Here is a 16,765-nt window from a genome sequence, read left to right as displayed (position 1 = left end):
ACCCTATTTAAAGCATCTGGGTAGGAGAATGATAAAGAGTGGCCACAAGCATTAAGAAACCAGTGCTGTCCCAAAATATTAAATACTAGGTGTTCCTTCCCCATGGCCCAGTCTATGTCTCTGGAAGAAACATAAGAGTCAGCTTGCTGGCAATGGAATTAGATATGGATGGTTGTTCAGTCTTAGGGGCTTTTGTGGCATTATAGTCAATCAGCTATTTTATGGCATCTTGTTAAAGCTCCGTTTCAAAGCAGTAATAGGTGAGATCTTGGCTATTTTTAGGCTGAAATGGTAACCAGTGGTCTTGGGTTACAAGAAAAATATTTCACCTGATCCTAGCTAAGCCAGTGTAAAGGATCTGTGACATACATGGGTTGCCTTTTTTTTTTTTTTAATCTGGTTTAACAAATGACTTGGCTCTTCAGCCCATGGGCTGAATGTGGCCCACAGGTGGTGTTAACCTTTTTCCTTTTTAAAAAATCAGTTGCTGACACATAACATTGAAAGATTTCAATAAATATCCAAACTTCTGGCTTCATTTGCAAAACCAAAAGTTTTGACAACACTAAGCTAAAGCTGAATATCAGCTGCCCCTCAGAAAGTGCTTGAAACGTCCAATTCCTATGTCCCCTTCCCTTATTTAATATTCTCTGCTCTGGCTCTAGACACTGTTGTCTACAGTTCTGCTCTGTGGTACACATAGTGCATTATCAATTTATTGGCAATTGAGTTTGCTGGTACCTGGTAGTGGTAGTGTTTGTACAAATCTTGGTTGTGGAATCTTTAATTGGCTCTTGCAAATGCATGAAAAGCAAAGGGATCATCATCATAAATCAATGAAAGCATGAGGATGACTTTCAGTAAATGAACATAAAATTTGCAAAGAAAGGAGAAGAGGACATTTTCTAGTAAGTGTTAGGAGTGGCCACTCCCAAGTACCAGGTATATTTATTTTGGGGTTAATAGCAATCAAAATAGACTAAGTGGAAGGTCTTTTTTGTATGGATAAGATGACTGTGTTCCTGCAGCCTGGACACTGACTGCTGCGATGAAATTGGATCTCTTGAGCATTTCTTCCAAGGGCAAATTTGGGTAATAAGCCAGGTAGAAGGCCAAAGCTCCCACGAAACTGTCACCAGCACCCTATAATTAAAAACAGTGTGGAAATATGTAGTCAATCTGTTGCCCAAACTTTATATTTTAAAAATATTTAAACTTCTTATTTTAGGATAGTTTTAGATTTACAGAAAAGGTACAAGAATAGTACATAGTTTCCATATATCCCATGCCCAATTTTGTTAGTATCTTACTGTGGTACATTTATCACAACTAATGAAATTATATTGATATATTATTAACTGAACTCCATACATTATCGGATTTTACTAGTTTTTGCTTAATGTCCTTTTTCTATTCCAGTGTCCTATCTAGGATACCATATTACATTTAGTTGTCATGTTTCCTTAGACTCCTGCAGGCTATGACAGTTTTTTTAGACATACTTTGATTTTGATCACTTTGATAGTTCTGAGGAGGACTGGTAAGGTATTTTGTACCATGTACCTCAATTGGAATTTCTCTCTTTTTCTAATGGTTAGACTGTGGTTATGGTTTTTGGGAGGAAGACCACAGAAGTGAGGTGTCATTCTCATCAAGGGTACATACTATCAACTTGACTTATCACTGATGACGTCAGCCTTGATCGCCTGGCTAAAGGAGTCTTTGCCAGGTTTCTCCTCTGTAAAGTTACTTTGCTCCCTCTTTTCATATTGTACTCTTTAGAAGCAAGTCACTAAGTGTATTCTGCTCTTAAGGGATGGGGAATTATGCTCTGAAGTTATGCTCTATCTCCTTGAGGGTGGAGTATCTACATAAATTATTTGCAATTCCTCTGTATAGATTTGTCTCTTCTCCCCCATTTATTCAATCACTTACGTAAGTACGAACTCATGGATATTTATTCTTTGGGCCACAATCCAACACTATCTTATGTTGTTGCTCAAATTGTTCCAGCTTTGGCCATAGGGAGCTTTTCCAGTTGGCTCTGTGTCCCTTTGATATATCCCCACTGCTTTGTTTTGGAGAACTTTCTGGCATTACAAGATGCTCCAGGCTCATCTTGTGTATTCCCTGCCCTAGCCCTAGAATTAGCAATTTCTCATTAAAAATGCATGCAGAAAGAGGTGGCAGCCAGATGTTATTTTCAAACTAAACACAAGGACATACCGGGTTTCTTTCCATCTCTGAAGTTCCAAAGGTCCAAGTTGGTGAAGACCAATGGAAGGACCACGGAAATAGAAAGCACCGTAAGAAAATCTGTGGACCTCTGCCTTCGGACAGGGTGATACCTATTCGTGCATTTGTCTAACAAATGTGTTCAAAACAATTTAAATGTGATTATACAGTCTCACTTGAAAAATCATTCTGATATTCAACAGCTTTCAGGGTCATCTTCCAGTTTTTCCCAGTTTGCTGGTTCCTTAGACCCAAGAGCTTTCAAAACAAATCTTGAAGCTATACCTGAGCCTTTACAAAGAGCCTTGGCATGCAAGACTTTTGCAGTTGCAGTTGATGTATGTAATGGGCTACGTGCCTAGCACAGTGATGGGTGCGAGAAAAGGACTAAAATCCATTGTGGATTAAGTGCTAAATAGTGTGGCAGAGTTTATAAATGCTTTTGGATTTTGAGAAAGAGTTTGAAGAAAGCCTCCCTGAAGGAGGGAGTCCTTATAGAATGAGCCAGCTTTATGGAGAGAAGACAGGCCTCAAAGAACAAAGACACAGGAGCAGGAAGGACAGTGAGCTCATGATACAGTGAATGGCTTTGAGGAGAATGAAGTTTCCCCCTGTTTACACAGATAAAGCCATCAAGCCATCAGTATTAAATTTGCCAAGGAGTCAGAGTAATTCAGGTGTTAATTCAACACTTTCTTCTTCCCATAAATGTTTTCTGAGTGCCTAAAATGTGTCAGGTACTATGCTAGATGCTTTGCAATGTTCATCTGTCTTTCCTGGAGGATGCAGTGGAAAAAGAGACAGACCTGGCTCCTTCCCTCCCTCAGTTTACAGCATGGCAGTGTGACATTAGAAAGGTCTGAAACAGGGGAGTTAATGAGCTCGGTGGATGGTGTATTATGACAATATGGAAAATGCCACAAGATAGGAAGAGTTATGGCAAGGTCAATATAAAAAAATCAATTGTATTTCTATATACTAGCAATGAATGATAACTCAAAATGATCAAAACAATGCCATTTACAATAGCATAAAATATGAACTATTTAGGGTAAATTTAACTGAATGTGGGCAAGATTTGTATATCCTTGCTATGTGAAAGAGAGAGAAATTAAAGAAAACATAAATAAATGGTAAGAGATTCATGGATTGGAAAACTCAATATTGTTAAGATGTCAATTGTCCCCAAACTGATCTATAGATTAATGCAATTCCAATAAAAATCCCAGCTGGCAATTGTTAAAAATTAGCAAATTAAAGTCACAATGACATACCACCCTAACCCTGTCAGAATGGCCATTTTTAAAAAGTCAAAAAACAATAGATGTTGGCATGTATGCAGTGAAAGGGAATGCTTGTTCACTGTTGGTGGGAATGTAATTAGTATGACATCTATGGATAACAGTATGGAGATTCCTTGAAGAACTAAAAGTAGACCTATTCGATCCAGCAATCACACTACTGGAGATCTACCCAAAGGAAAAGAAGTCATTATATCAAAAAGACACATGCACTGGAATGTTTATCATAGCACAATTCACAATTGCAAAAATATGGAATCAACCTAAGCCCAACAACTGATAAGAAAATGTGTGTGTGTGTGTGTGTGTGTGTGTGTGTATACACACACACATACATACATATATACCATGGAATACTACTCAGGCAAAAAAAAGAAGAATGAAATAATGTCTTTCACAGCAACTTGAATGGAACTGGAAGCCATAATCCTAAGTGAAGTATCCAGGAACGGAAAAACAAATACTGCATGTGATCACTTATAAGTGGGAGCTGACCAATGGGTATACATGGTCACACAGAGTGGTATAAGGGACACTGGAGACTCAAAAGGGAGGAGAGTGGAAAGAGGGGGAATGGTCAAAGACTACCTGTCAGGTATAATGTATACTACTTGGGTGATGGGTACGCTAAAAGTCCTGACTTCATCACTATACAATTCATCCATGTAGCAAAAAACCACTTGCACTCCCTAATCCATTGAAATAAAAAATAAAATAAAATTTTAAACAAAATACCAAGTGGAAGTTTCTTATAATGTTAAACACATACTTATATAACTCAGCTGTTTTATTCCTAGGTATTATCCAAAAGAAATGAAAATACATATCCACATAAAGACTTATATGTGAATGTTTACAGCAGCATTATTTATAATCACTCAAACCTGAAAACGATCCAAATGTCCTTGAACTGATGAATGGATGAACAAACTGTGGTACATCCAAATAAGGCAATGCTACTTGGCAATAAAAAGCGTTAAAAGGAAGGAACTTATGATACAACATGGATGAATCTCGAAAGCATTATGGTAAGTGAAAGAAACCAGGCACAAAAGACAACATATACTATATGATTTCTGTGGTGGTTAATTTTATGTGTTAGTGTGACTGGGTTGAAGGATGCCCACATAACTGGTGAAACATTATTTCTGGGTATGTCTGTGAGGGTGTTTCTGGAAGAGATTGATATTTGAATCAGTAGACTGACTAAGGGAGATCTGGCCTCACCAGTGTGTGTGGACATCATTCAATCTGTTGAAGGCCTGGATAGAACAAAAAGGTTGGGGAAGGGCAAAGTCTCTCTCTCTCTGTCTCTTTCCTTGAGCTGGGATATCTATATTCTCCCCTGTCCCCTTCCCCCACCAACTGGTTCTCAGGCCTTTGGCCTTGGACTAAACTGTACCACTGGCCTTGCTGGTTCTCCAGCTTACAGACAACATACCGTGGGCCTTCTTGGCCTCCATGATGGCATGTGCTACTTCCCATAATTAATCTCCTCTTATATATATCCTGTTGGTTCTGTTTCTCTGGCGAACCCTGAATAATACAATTTAATTTATGTGATATTCTAGAAAAAGCAAAAATACAGCAGCAGAAAGCAGGCCAGGGGCTAGAGAATATTGACTGCAAAGGGGCCACATACAGAACTTTCTGGGGTGACAGAAATATTCTATATTATGATTATAGTGGTGGTTGAATGACTGTATACATTTGTCAAAGCTTATTGAATCATATACTTAAAATGGGTAAAATCTTACTGTATAAAATTATATCTCAATACAGCTGATATTTTTAAAAAGTGGGTGGGGTGGAGGATAATGTATATTGAGTTATACGGGCAGGTCAGGTTCCTTGACAGCTATTTCCTAGGCTTACTATTGATTTACTCCAAAATGCATGGTTGAGATAATTATTGAGACTGTGGGCCAGTCATGATGTCTGCAACTTACTCTCAAATGTTTCATCCAAAAGAGTATATCTATGTATTTTGAGAGATAGCAAAGAAACATATTTGCAAATATGGCAAAATGCTAATATTGGTTAAACTAGGTGAAGAACATATGGGAATACTGCAACTTTTCTGTAAGTTTTACTTTTTTTTTTGAGACAGAGACTCACTCTGGTGCCCGAGCTAGAGTGCCATGGTGTCAGCCTAGCTCATAGCAAACAAACTCCTGGGCTCAAGCAATCCTTCTGCCTCAGCCTCCCGAGTAGCTGGGACTACAGGCATGTGCCACCATGCCTGGCTAATTTTTTCTATATATTTTTAGTTGGCCAGATAATTTCTTTCTATTTTTTCAGTAGAGATGGGGTATTGCTCTTGCTCAGGCTGGTCTCGAACTCCTGAGCTCTAACGATCCGCCTGCCTCGGCCTCCCAGAGTGCTAGGATTACAGGCGTGAGCCATCACGCCCGGCCTGAGTTTTACTTTTTTAAAATAAAAAATAAAAAAATTTTATTAAAGAAGTTTTTAAAATCAACATCAGTCACTCTGTGAATTTGCAAATGTGCCAATTTCTGCCTCTGAATGATTTCTCTGTTCTTTTTAATTAAGTGGACATCTGCTACAAGTTGGGGTGAACTGAATTGAGAGAAGCTCCTCCCTACATTTTGGGAATACCCTATCTCATCGAGGCTTGGTGGCGCAAGGCTGTAGTCCTACCCAGGACTAGGCAGTGATACCCCTGAAAGTTGAGGAGACTGGGAGGAACTCACTTCCTGACTGTGGTGGTGACTGCAGAACACTGAGGCCTAGGATGTTAGTGGCAGCGCTGCTGTGATGGCATCCAGTGCCCCCATGCCAGGGCCACAGCTGGTTTCTTTTGTTTTCAACCAGGAACCTTAACTGAGGTAGTCCCCACGTGTCACACTCTTAGGAGAAGTCAGAAATTTTATCTATGTCTTTCCCTGGTGACTTCCCAGTTACACAATCCCTTAGAAGTAGCATGTGCTCCGTTAATACTTGTTGATAGACCAACTCTCATTGCCCTTGTCCCTACCTTCTCACCAGAGGATTCCATGTTTTTCTTCACAAAGGGTAGCAGTTGGGCCACTGAGTCCAAAAACACAAAGAAGCAAGGCAGCCCCTGGCTGACAGGGGCCAGGAGGTCAAAGACATGAGGGCCAGTCTGAAAGTCACATTGCATCCAACAGTGGAAAAGCTCTTTGAAATTTAAGCATGAAAGGAGTGGAAAAGCTGAACACTTTGTGTATAGGGACAATCTGAAAACTTTTCAGGGCAGAGACCAGTTCTCTGTTCCCTCTGTCTCTCCCACTGCCTCGCCCCAAACTTTGAGTTGATCTGACCTATTGGTCCTAGTTCTATCATGTCCTTCCTCTCCTGTGATCTCTTCCAAGGTGGCCAGATGGCCCTTGCTGAACTACATGTGACTTTCTTTTGTGCTAGTGAAAATGGAGGTTAGGTTGCCGCGGCCCAGAGTTACTTGATATTCTTTCTCATTGTTGAATCTATTTATACCACAAAGCTTTCAAGTGCCAATAAATTACTTGGGTGTTGATTCACATCTTCAGTATAACTATTTTTATACACTGGTATGATTTTTTTTTTTAATGGAAAGTGCTTTAAAAGTGGAAGCTGTATTGTATCACTGTGATTTTCCTGTAAGTAAAGTACTTTCCAATCAATCATTCTTGGAATAATGGAATAGTTCTCATTGATACAACATGATGGTTTTAACCTTTTACTGAAAATTATTTTTGTGCCAAAAGGGGTGATGGCATAATTCATCTTCCTTCAATAATATACCCATGTGGCTACTATTCATTGCCTTCTCACAGTGATTTCCTCTTAAGGAAGAGCAGCTCTTACAGAACGGATGTGGCATTCTGAAACCCCTGCCTTCCTGAGGGCCTTTACACTCCTGGGTTCTGAGAAGTTCTGGGCTGTGGTACTCATGGAGGCTGCTGGAGAACCAGTGAAGTGAAAAGACAGCGACAGATGCCCATGGAACACCTGAGCCTTCCAGTGGGGTAGGAGGTGGGGTCGAGGACTCAGCTGGTGGGGTGGGGATGGCACTCATGACCCCAAGGGGAGAGTCTGAGAGGCGGAGCTCCTAAGGACAGCACCCCAGAGCTGGGGTGTGGGTTGGGGTGGGCAGCTTCTGCTGCCAGGACCTGAGGCAGTGCTGCCACAGCGCGATGTTTTCTCATGTCCCTTCCAGACCATCCTCTCTGTCCAACTGCCCCCCTCCCCTTTCCTTCTCATTGCCCCTTGCTTGCCTGGGGCCCTTGACTGTGACCATGGGTCTGCTTCCTCACTAAACTCACTCAGCTCGTGTCCCAGTCTCGGGGCTCTGCTCTCCGGTGAGAGATAGGAGCACACTGATAAACCCTGTAGGAGCTGGTGGTAAACGCTTGAAAATGGCAGAAGGTGTCACCTCAGCAGAGCACAGCTACGTGTTTGTCTCAGTCCAAGTCATCTGCATTAGCTCTTGCTCCTGAGGGTCTGCTCAGAGTTGGGCTTTCTGCTGGATGCTTTGTGATAGTCTTTATTTGTCACAGAACCATGTGGAGGTAGGCACAGTTGGGGCTGGTATGGTTAGGCAAAGTGGCACTGCACAGGAGGACCTGGCTGGGGGGCCAGTGTGTGCCTTTGGGCCGTGCTGAGCGCCCAGGCTGTGCGCCTGCCCAGAGGGTGCCTTCTTCTAGTTTGCACAAAGTGTCACAGAGGTCAGCAGCAACTCTGGGTGATCCCTAACTTACGAGGAGGACATTGGGATTCAAGGAGGTTAAATAACTTGGCCAATGTACTGAAAAGGTGGTAAATGGCAGTTAAGACTTGTACCAAGGTCATCTGTATGGGAACCCAGCAGCAGAGCAGGTGGAGAAGCTGTTTTAGTGGAAAGAGACTGGGCTTTTGGCTACTGCTCAAATTTTCTCAGGGAAATGTAGTGATGAAGGACGACAGGGGGAGAGAGCAAAGAGCACGAATCTCCAGTGATGTTCCTTTGTGTGGGGTCCCACTCTCCTCTGTGTGGTTGGGCAGGAGCAAAGAGAATGGGAAGTAAAGTTGTCCTGGGCAGGTGATGGTGGAAGAATAAGGGTACAGAGGAATCAAAGGTTTCAGGAAGGAAAGAAAGAACATTTCAGATGAACAACCAGAGAGTCGAACCTAGGTAAGGCAGAGAGGTCGGGAAGGGGTCAGCAGGCCAGGAGAAAATGTAGGGAACTAAGTGAAGTGAGAACAGTGTAGGAGAAGAGGTGAGAGGGCTCTGTGGTCAGAGAGTAGGATGGAGGTTTATGACCACAGAACTTAACAATGTCCTGGAAGTCGTCATGGGAGTGGAGAGCAGTGGAGTGGAGGTGAAGAGTCACCAGAGTTGAGGGCATTTAGGACTAGGAGACTTGGTAATGGTTCATCCTCATGACACTGAAATCATCTATGTGATGGCAGCATTGAGGTGGAGAGAAAAATGGGAAGACTGAAACAGGATCCGCACCTTCACCTCTCACAAAAGTCAACTCATGGTAGATGACAGACTTAAACCTAAGGCATGAAACTATAAGAAGTCTATTTTGTTGAAGAAACTCTTAACAGACATTGGCCTAGGCAAAGAATTTATGAATAAGACCCCAAAGGCAATTACAGCAACAACAAAAATAAATAAATGGGACCTAATCAAATTAAAAAGCTTCTGCACAGCCAAGGAAACTCACGAGAGCAAACAGACAACCTACAGAATGGGAGAAAATATCTGAATGCTACACATCCGATAAAGGGCTAAAAACCAGAAACTACAAAGAACTCAAGCAAATCAGCAAGAAAAATCAAACAACCCTATCAAAAAGTGGGCAAAGGACACGGACATATGAAAAAATTCTCAACATCTCTAATCATCAGGGAAAGGCAAATCAAAACCACAATGAGATAGATATCACTTATCTCCAGGGAGAATGGCCTTTATCAAAAAGTCCCGAAACAATAAATGTTGGTGTGGATGTGGTGAGATAGGAACAGTCATACACTGCTGGTGGGACTGCAAACTAGTACAACCTCTGTGGAAAGTAATATGGAGATACCTCAGAGAGCTATAAGTAGAACTACCATTTTTTTTTTTTTTTGAGACAGAGTCTCACTTTGTTGCCCAGGCTAGAGTGAGTGCCGTGGCGTCAGCCTAGCTCACAGCAACCTCAAACTCCTGAGCTCAAGGGGATCCTCCTGTCTTAGCCTCCCGAGTAGCTGGGATTACAGGCATATGCCACCATGCCCGGCTAATTTTTTCTATATATATTTTTAGCTGTCCATATAATTTCTTTCTATTTTTAGTAGAGATGGGGTCTCGCTCTTGCTCAGGCTGGTCTCGAACTCCTGAGCTCAAACGATCTGCCCACCTCGGCCTCCCAGAGTGCTAGGATTACAGGCGTGAGCCACCGCGCCCGGCCTAGAACTACCATTTGATCCAGCAATCCCATTACTGGGCATCTACCCAAAAGAACAAAAGACATTCTGTAAAAAAGACATATCCACTAGCATGTTTATAGCAGCACAATTCACAAATTGCAAAGATGTGTAAACAACCCAAGTGCCCATCAATACATGAGTGGATTAATAAAATGTTGCATATGTATACCCTGGTGTTCTACTCAGCCACAAAAAACAATGGTGATCTAGCACCTCTTGCATTATCCTGGATAGAGCTGGAAACCATTCTACTAAGTGAAGTATCACGAGAATGGAAAAATAGGCACCACATGTACTCACCATCAAATTGGTATTAACTGATCAACACTTAAGTGTACAAATAGTAATAACATTCATTGGGTGTCGGCCAGATGGGATGGGGGAGGTGGGGTACAGTGGGTACCTAATGGGTACAGTGTGCATCGTTTGGGGGATGGACACGGTTGAAGCTCTGATTTGGGTGGGGCAAAGGCAATATACATAACCTAAACATTTGTACCCCCGTAATATGCTGAAATAAAAAAATAAAAAAACCTCCAAACCAAACAAAGTCTTAGATAAACAGCCAGTGATCAGGAAAGGAGGTTGAGGTGCTATAATTGAATTACATGGGCCTCAAAGATGCAGGAAACTTTACAGGAGGGTAGAGGAGGGATGGCTGGAAGCTGCAATGAATAGGCTTTAGGATCAGGAGGAGCTTTCACCTGTGAAGGCTGTGTGGGGCATTAAGGATGTAAAAGAGCTTGATTAGGAGGAACAGAACAGCCAGGGGGCTTAGGCAGAAGGTTTAGGAGGGAGAGAAGCACAGAGCAGGAAGGGACTTTCCTGGGTCCCTTGTACCTGACTCTTCTCTGTCATGGGTCCCTTTTGCTCCTCTCACACCCAATGGTCTTCCCTTGGGTTCTGTCCTAAGCCCATTGTCCTTCTCATTCCCCATAATTTCCTGGGTGTCTCAACTACTGATATAGTTTCAACTGCTGTAAATATAATGAGTCCTGAATCAATACCTTTAGACTCTCCTGTCTTTGGATTTGTATATCTGCTACCTGTGAGCCTGGTTGAGCCAGCAACTCCAACTCAACACAACCAAATTGAACTCGTCACTCTGCCTGAACATGGGCTTCTTCTTACCTTTGCAATTTGTGGCACTTCCACACTGAACAGCTGGGGGTCTCCTGGCTATCTCCCACCCATATAATTAATTGATCACTAGTTGCCAAGTTTAGATCCTTAATATTTCTCAAATCTGTCCTTTTGTCTCCTCCCCTTCTCCCACTGCCCACTTCACGTTCACACAACGTCTAAAGGACCACATCAACTGCCTCTGCTCTGGACCCTTCCAGGCGGCCATTCTCTACACTGCTGCAAACCTGGCCACCTCACTTCCGTGCCTAAAGCCCTTTAAATGTCTCTTTTCTTTCTTAGGATAAAATTTTAGCACCTTAACATGGCACATGGGGCTCTCTAAACCACTTTTCCAGTTTCATCTCTCACTTCCTCCTGTTCAGTTAAGGAACTTACTTCTTCCTATTCACTTATGGGTCTTCATACATAGAGACATCTGGGCTTGGACTCTTCCCTAGACTAGCTCCTATACTCATTTTCTAAGACTCAACTCAGGTATTAACTTAGTCATCACATACTTATTGCCTGGCACTATGTCCAAAGCACTGTGCTTTCTTTCCCTGATGCCACCAGTGTAGGTTAGGTACCCTGCTAGGTGCTCCCTGCACTCCCCTCGAGGGCAGGAAGATAGTCTTCATCAGCTCATATCCTGAGGCCTAGAGCAGTGCCCGGCCATGGCTGGAGTGAGTGCCGCCTGCATCAAGAACTGTCAGGAGGACGTGTACTGAGTAATCAGGCCAGGAGCACACGCTGTCCCAAGAATGCCCTGTAGGAGGGACGACAATGAAACACACTTGTGAAAGCCTTAGTTTGCCAAATTCCAGCTGACAGAGAAGTGGGTGAGTTGGAAGGAATGATGAGTATTAAGTGTAGTTGGGAAACGATCCCATGTGATGAAAACCCCCAAGGTAAGAACTTGTTAGGTGGCCACAACAGAACTCAGACAATCTTGCAAGAATGATGTCATCCCCAAGGCTTCATTGCTTAGGAATCTGTACCCAGGCTGGATGATTCATTATCCAAACTGCCGAGGGACCCTAAGAGTTAAAAGCCCTTGCATTCCTCCTCGATGTCTTAACGCATTCCATCTGGCAAGTAGATACCACTGTCTTTTCTTTTCAAAACCTCTCCCTACACAAAGCTCTTCAGAGCGTACACTGTGGATGCGAATTCCTCAGCCATGATTGTGGTTTTAGAAGCCAGGGAAAAGCAAATGGGATAAAACATGACGAAGTCATAAGTCAGTGCATTGTTTCTTCTTCTTAAAAAAGAATGTTGCAAGGGGTTCAAAAAAAGGGAGAGAGAGTAAATGTAAACCACTAGGGTTCCTGCTACCTCCTACCACCATGCTGGGGCCACCAGATTCCACCTAGAGGGTCAGCCTCACTGGCTGTACCGTGTTTAGGTCAGAATTTCTTCCGGGGAGCATGGTTCAAGGAGGGCTGCAGCAATTGCTGAGATGGCTCACCCTTGGGCTGGCCTGGGGGGCCAGTCCTGTTCTGCCTTGCTTCCAAGAATGGGGCTTCTGCCTTGTTCCTGTCTGCAGGAGCCAGAGGCACACCAGGCCTGAGAATGTAAAAGCCATTCTTTCTCCTCCAAGGGTTAATCGCTGCCAGGCAAGAGATGTGGGTGTCATGAACCCTGGGGAAGGGGCACAGAAGGAGCAAACAAACCTGATGTTAAATTCTGGCCCCACCCTTTTTGTTAGCTCTGTCTTCTAAGAATGGTACATTATTTGCCTTTTCACCAGCAGGGAAGCCCCTCTGTCATTTTTATTTCTATTCACACAACTGGATAAAGTATTTCTCTCAACTGGGACAATGTAGTAAAGAGTCTGGGGTCAGACAGATGTGGGTGTAACTCCTGATTTCACCACTTGCTAGCTGTGTGACCTCTGGCAAATTACTCAACTTTTCTGTCTGTTTATCTATCTGTACAATGGGAACCTACGTCATGGAGCTATTGCAAAGGCCGAATTAAATAATGTATGTGAGAAGGCTTGGCACGGCGCCTGGCACAGAGCAGGTGTTCAACAAGGGTGAGGCAGACAAAGGTGCAGGAGATAGTATCGCAGAGGGCCCTTACTTTGCTCGTTTTTGGAAGTGAAAGCCCACGACGTAGGTCAGAAAGGGCCAGACAAGGGTTCTAACAAGAAAAGAAGGTCACCATCCTAGGGCATGATCCACAGGATTGTAGGCCCAGGGGTTTATGCTGTGACTGGCTTTATGCACCCAGCTGAGAGTGGCCAGGAAGACGTGGATGCCAGTGTCCTGTGGCCCTCGCTTATAAAGCGGCCAGGCTCCAGAGAGTTCTACAAGTGGTTGTCAGTGTGTGCTGTGGTCTCTGAAATCCACTCCCCTGTGGGGGAATGGCAGATACTTTAGGAGACCTTGAAAGAAGTTGTGAGTGGGAGCAATGTAAAAGTATAAAGATCCCTCTAGTCAGTGCAAGACTGGGGAAGTCTGGTAAATCTCATGCTTTCATTTGGGGAGAAGGCACAGAGGGAGAACAAAGAGAGAGGCTTCTGGGCAGAGGCCCAGAGGTAGGGTGGGCAGGGCGGGAGGACAGGATAGGAGGGAGATCACCTGCTGGCAGGGACAGCCCCACACCTCCACTGCCCTGCTGCATTGATGGAGCGCTCTGTTATCCACCACAGCGAGCTGGCCACAGGACAGACGCTGCTGCCCAGGGAGAGGAGGTGGTGGCAGAGGCAGGAGGCCAGCAGGCAGGCTGAACAGATGGTGTGGGAACAACGTGGTTTTGGAGGACATTCCTCTAGCAGTGCAGTGTAGCAATCTGAGGCCAGGGCCTGTCCTGGTTAGTGATGGATATTGGGCCACCTGATACACCTTGTCCATAGGACCGACTTCACTACTCGCTCAAAGAGTGAGTAGAAGGGCCCTGCCTAGAGCCTTGGTTTATCCAGGGTGGACATTCTCAACTGGGGTGATATATCAACTATATCACCCCCAAGGGGGCAAAAATCCATTCTTGGTAGCGTTGTGAAAAAAATCTTAGATATTACAATGGTCTGTGGTTCTCCAAAGGGCCACAGTACACAAACATATACAAGTTGTATATCTATAGACGGTCCCCGACTGATGATAGTTTGACATGATTTTTCGACCTGATGATGGTGTGAAAGCCATATGCATTTAGTGTAAACTGTAAGATGATGTTTGGTAGGTTAAGTGTACTAAATGCATTTTTGACTTAGAATATTTTCTTTTTTTTTTTTTTTTTTTTTTGAGACAGAGTCTCACTCTGTTGCCCAGGCTAGAGTGAGTGCCGTGGCGTCAGCCTAGCTCACAGCAACCTCAAACTCCTGAGCTCAAGCGATCCCCTGTCTCAGCCTCCCGAGTAGCTGGGACTACAGGCATGTGCCACCATGCCCGGCTAATTTTTTCTCTATATATTTTTAGCTGTCCATATAATTTCTTTCTATTTTTAGTAGAGGTGGGGTCTCGCTCTTGCTCAGGCTGGTCTCGAACTCCTGAGCTCAAAGGATCCGCCCACCTCGGCCTCCCAGAGTGCTAGGATTACAGGCGTGAGCCACCGCGCCCGGCCTAAGAATATTTTCAATTTATGGTTGGCTTATAGGGATGTCACCCCATTGTAAGTCGAGGAGCTTCTCTGTGCATGTGTGTGTATATATGGTCTATCTGTGGTATTAAAATTTCACAAGGGGAAGAGGGAGGGTGACTAGGAAAAAAAGTCTTAAAAGTTTCTTTGGGGTGGGAGTGGGGTGATAATGCAAAAAGGTTGAGAAACACGGAAGCAGGCAGGGCCTCTCATCCTAAAGAACTGCCAGTGGCCCAGGCAGGGTCTTCTGGTGCGTCAAGCCCTAACCAGCAAACTCTACATTGCAAGGCATGCTAGGCCAGAGCTGGGAGCTCCTTGCTCTGTTCCCACTGAGCATGAAATTCCTCCATCTCCCAGCCAGCTGCTCTCCTGTTCAGCTCCATCTACGTCTCCACAGCCAACAGGGAGTCCTGGGCAAGCCCAAGCCCTAGAGTGAGGAATTTAACAAGATGAGAACCAGCATGGCCTGGCCTCTCTTCCCAAAGTGGGAAAGTGCAAAGGTTCTCTCTGATGCAGACAGGACTGAAGGGTCTGTCTGGTAAACATACCATGAGGTACGATGCTGCTCACACAAGAGCCCAGTTCCACAGCTCAAATCTGAATTTTTTGATCTTCTTTAATCAGTGCCTATTTCTATGATAAGGATGAGATCACATCCTTTCCCCAACCCCAGCCTTCCAGCCTTCCCTAACTAGATAAGTCTATGAGCATTATGACAGACAGAGAGAATCAGTTTTCTTATCACTATTGTCTATTGCTGCTGATTTTTATCCTAAATAAATCGGTAGGGAACATGACAAATTGTTATGTAGCAAATGTCCATGACTTTGCCTTCTACTGTCAGCCATCTTGATTTATGACATGTAGATTTCACTTAGGCTGAGATAGGCCACTTTTAAAATACTCTATGATTAAAAGAAAGAGCAAATATTTTCTGGCTTAATATGGTATTTCAAATGATCACTATTTCATATTAATCAAGTATGAAATGGTATGCAACAAAGTTTTGATACTACTTTTATTTCTGTCTTTTAAATAGGCACAATTTCTTTTCTTGGTTATACAATTTATTAGCTATGTGACCAAAAAAACCCAGTTTTGAGATATGATTCACATACCATACAATACCCCCATTTAAAGTATACAATTCAATGTTCTTTAGTATCATCGCAGGGTTGAGCAACCATCACCACAATCTAATTTTAGAAATTTTCATCCCTCCTAAAAGAAAAGTCAAACTCATTAACAGTCACCCCCATTCTTCCCTGCTACCCCAGGCCTAGGAACCACTAATCTACTTTGTCTCTAGAGATTTTTAAAACAGGCACACATTTTTGAGCAAAATCATTTTATATTCTAATCCTATAATTAACCAAAAGCTTATTATTCCATAGTTAACCAATAACTTAACCATAATTAACCAATCATATTCCTAATCTTGATTTTAGCTGGCACTTTGTGTGAAAAGTGGTGTGGCCTGGTGGGGACTGCTCTGTGTTACTAAAACTTCATTCCCAATAAGCACTGAGGCAACAGGTTTAACTTCCTTCCTGCCCAGAAATGTTCACTAAAGAGTCTCTAAAATTTTCAAATTAAATTATAAATGCACTGGGAGGTTGCAGTTTAAGAATTCCGATGGTGAAGTTGTTTGTAAAGGCTAATCTCTAAGGCAAAAATCCACTCACATTCTTCTTGAACACCGACACATGAACTGGTTTGGTTTGTAAATCTTGGTTTCTATAGGTTTGGTTTGCTTGAGGGCTTTTCTTTTTGGTCTCTCTGCACTGATTAATGTGTGGCAATGGACTCTTAGCTTCCTCCTTGAAGGTCCAGACTCCCTTGCACAGGGATGAAATAATGGGTTCAGGAGAGACCCTTGCACTGCTGGCATGTGCCAGGTTTGGGCACAAGAGCTTCAGTATCCACACAACACAGTCTGCCACGATGGCTCATCACAGAGCTTGCCTGGGACCCCACGGGGAACAGCATGTCTGAAAATGGATATATTTTCTAGTCTCTTGCAGCTACTAAGATGGTTTTCCTCTTTTAACACCAAATGAATTGGTGTGCTGAAATAGCAGAATCTGAGAGACATCCACTAA

General features: G+C 43.3%; 1 protein-coding gene across 1 annotated transcript in view; it reads right to left on the bottom strand.

Moving 5' to 3' along the window:
• Positions 1-753: 753 nt before the first annotated feature.
• Positions 754-16,765, bottom strand: part of RBKS (ribokinase) — an 84,571-nt gene continuing 68,559 nt past the window's right edge. Inside the window, exon 8 of the mRNA XM_069494510.1 lies at positions 754-1,143. Coding sequence (XP_069350611.1) covers positions 970-1,143 — 174 coding nt within the window. The 3' untranslated portion in view covers positions 754-969. The remainder of the gene's footprint in view (positions 1,144-16,765) is intronic.

This window comes from Eulemur rufifrons, chromosome 19, assembly GCF_041146395.1.
Source record: "Eulemur rufifrons isolate Redbay chromosome 19, OSU_ERuf_1, whole genome shotgun sequence".
Taxonomy (NCBI): Eukaryota; Metazoa; Chordata; class Mammalia; order Primates; family Lemuridae; genus Eulemur; species Eulemur rufifrons.
This window is presented reverse-complemented; position numbering and strand designations above follow the sequence as displayed.